Below are 2,910 nucleotides of genomic sequence, written 5' to 3' on the forward strand. Positions count from 1 at the left end.
ACTCCACGGGCCTGGGTCTTCCCACCCGACCCCAGAGGCCGCCCCGCCGCCTTCCCGGGACAAGGGCCGCAGGGCAGGGCAGGCCGGGGCCTCCCGCCGCTCACCTCTCCCTGCCTCCTCCGCTGGAGCTGCCGGGCCCCGCGCGCCTCCTTCCCCAGGCCGCCATCTTGGAGAGACTCGCTTCGCAAATGTCTCCGCCAAAAGTGGTGAGGGGCGGGGTGGGGGGAAGAGCTGTGAGGAGAGGCATTGGTACCGCGGGAGGAGCCCCGGGGCCTGACGGGAAAGGTAGTCCCCGGCCGGGAGGGCGGGCGCGCCGCGCGGAAGTCGGAACGGGAAAAGGTTTCCGCGTCGCGCTCGAACCACAAGCCCCAGAGTGTTTTGCGGGGAATTATTTTGTTCTTATTTTTTTATTTTAATCCGGTATTATGGATTATTGTAAACAGCCCTGCTTTGGCGGGGGAGGGGGAGGAGGGCGGTTAAACTCCAATAAATAAATGGATGAGGAGAGGAGGGGGTCACACAGCGGGACCCTGGCTCTCCGCTGCCTCGCGACCTTATGGGAAATGTAGTTTCAGTAGAGGTAAAGGTACATCGCGAAGGGACGTGAAAAGGACTACAATTCCCAGAAAGGGTAAAACGCCATGCGGCACCGTTTGCGGGCCACGTGCGTGGCCGAGCTGGCACAGAGAAAGAGCGAGATACTTTAGTCCCGCCCCTCCCTATCGAGGCTGGCCAATCAGGCCCCGCGCAGTGCAGCACCGTCTGTTCTACCTTCACTCGAGAATCGCTTTTTGCTGCTCAGCTGCAGTCACGCGTCCACTTGGGGGATACGAGGGGGGGGCTTTGCTCCCGAGCAAGCGTGTTCTCTGGATTGCAAGCCTGTGACTATGTCTGAGCCTGACGCCCTTGAATTCCCTCTGCAGTCACTTCTCATTTGATTGCAGTGGATGGACTTCTCGGGGAAAGCACAGCCCCCCTGAGCTAAGGTCATTGGGGTCACTCTTAAGTTCTCCTTTTGGAACAAAGTGAGTCCAGCGGCAGCTTTAAGACCAACAAAGTGTTATTCAAGGTATAAGATTCCGTGAGCAGGCACCCTTCTTCGGGTACTGTATTTGATTCAGATTCTGTATCTGAAGAAGTGTGCATGCACACAAACGCTTAACCCCTTGAATAAAACTTAATTGGTCTTAAAGGTGCCACTGGACTCAAACTTTGTTCTACTGCTTCAGACCAACACGGCTACCCACCTGAATCTATCTTATCCTTTTGGAGTCAGACTCTCAACTCTTCGCAAAGGGCCTGGGGGGACAATTGTTCCACTTTAGCACTGTAAAACTGGCAACCCAGATAATGCTTTTCTATTGCTTCAGCATTGGGCAACTAATCAGCACCCCTAAAGGCTGCTGTGGACCAAATGGAGGCATGTTTTTGGTCCTGATACATTGAAGCAGACTTTAGGGGTGCTGATTATAGCTAAGGAGCATTATCTTTTTTTCATTTTTATAAGCTTTATTGTATTTAATAATCAAATACATTCGTGACCGATGTAAACTACAAGCATAGCGCAAAAGTATTAACATCCACCTTGTACAGACGTCCTTGGAGCCTATAACAGAGAATAATCGCAGACATACATGTCTTATAACATAAAACAGTTGATGTAACAAATAGCAAAAAACAGTTATGGAATTTGTAACATAGAACAGTTATTAATATAGTAATACAACCTTTAGTTGGGGAAAGAAAAAAAGGGTGTAACTCATGTAGCATCTAGAACCAGTATTAATATACAATATTGATGGCTTCACGAATATGTTCAAATTCCTTATGTGAAGCGAAATATTCAAGAACTGGAAACCAAATTTTAACAAAATTCGAGTTATACCAATCGGAATCTCCTGGTGACATAGAATCTGCTAGCTTGTCCATTATACAATATACCTGAATTTTCAAAAACTAATCAGATATAGTAAGTCTTTTGTCATTCTTCCAAAATCTAGCTATAACTGCACGGGCAGCTGCACAGAGTATTTCTATTAATTGAAGCCTATGACTAAGTCGTATAGCTTTTGGCCAATGGTTTAGTATTAAGGGTTCCATTTCCATCGGGATCTCTAGATTAGTTATGTCGTAAATTTGTTTTACAACCGATTTCCAAAAGTTTCTTATAACGCTACAATCCCACCAGCAATGTTTATAGGTGCCTAGTTCTTGGCATCCTCTCCAGCAATATGGTGAGGCACCTTTTTCAATGTAGCTCAGTTTTTGAGGGGTTAAATACAACCTAGTGATTACTTTGAAGTATTGAGTGCAAATTGATATGCTTTTTGCCCGGAAAATAGAGGAGCTCCATACTTTACCCCATTGGACTGGGGAAAGTGGTTGGGAACAATCCTTGCTCCAATACGTGGTATAAAAGGGAAGGTTGTTGTCAGTTGCTGATAATAACATTTAATATAGCAGTGATATGTATTTCTTAAAGTTTCCCTGGGGATTTTTGATCAATACTTCGAATACTGTGAGGTTTGCTTTAAGCCTATCACGCATCAGTTTACTATGTAAACAATTGCGAAGTTGTAAATATTGGTACCAGAGGATATTATCATGGCCTTTGTCTTCTAGAGTGTTTTTGTTAAGGATATGCCCCTTAGAGGCGATATCTATTAGTCTTCTTAACCCCATACGTTTCCAATTGTCAAAAGAATTGTCTGAGATAGCTGGTGGGAACCAGCGTTGCTTTATAAAGGTTGACAACGGGGATATTACAGGGGCCAATTTGTTGCAATATCTCTCCCAGACTGCCAAGGTGCATTGTAAGAAGGGATTTTGAATTAGAGATTTAGGCCTGTCTTGTTTTTGATTCCACATTAGTTCTTGCAGGGTCCGAGAATCAGAGACAGTTCATTCAAT

At 45.9% G+C, this 2,910-nt stretch overlaps 1 protein-coding gene across 1 annotated transcript in view; it reads right to left on the reverse strand.

Moving 5' to 3' along the window:
* TMEM11 (transmembrane protein 11) overlaps positions 1 to 188 on the reverse strand; it is a 9,825-nt gene extending 9,637 nt beyond the window's left edge. The window contains exon 1 of the mRNA XM_015423234.1: positions 105 to 188. Coding sequence (XP_015278720.1) covers positions 105 to 166 — 62 coding nt within the window. The 5' untranslated portion in view covers positions 167 to 188. The remainder of the gene's footprint in view (positions 1 to 104) is intronic.
* Positions 189 to 2,910: the final 2,722 nt, after the last annotated feature.

This window comes from Gekko japonicus, unplaced genomic scaffold, assembly GCF_001447785.1.
Source record: "Gekko japonicus isolate JY-2015 unplaced genomic scaffold, Gekko_japonicus_V1.1 scaffold869, whole genome shotgun sequence".
Taxonomy (NCBI): domain Eukaryota; kingdom Metazoa; phylum Chordata; class Lepidosauria; order Squamata; family Gekkonidae; genus Gekko; species Gekko japonicus.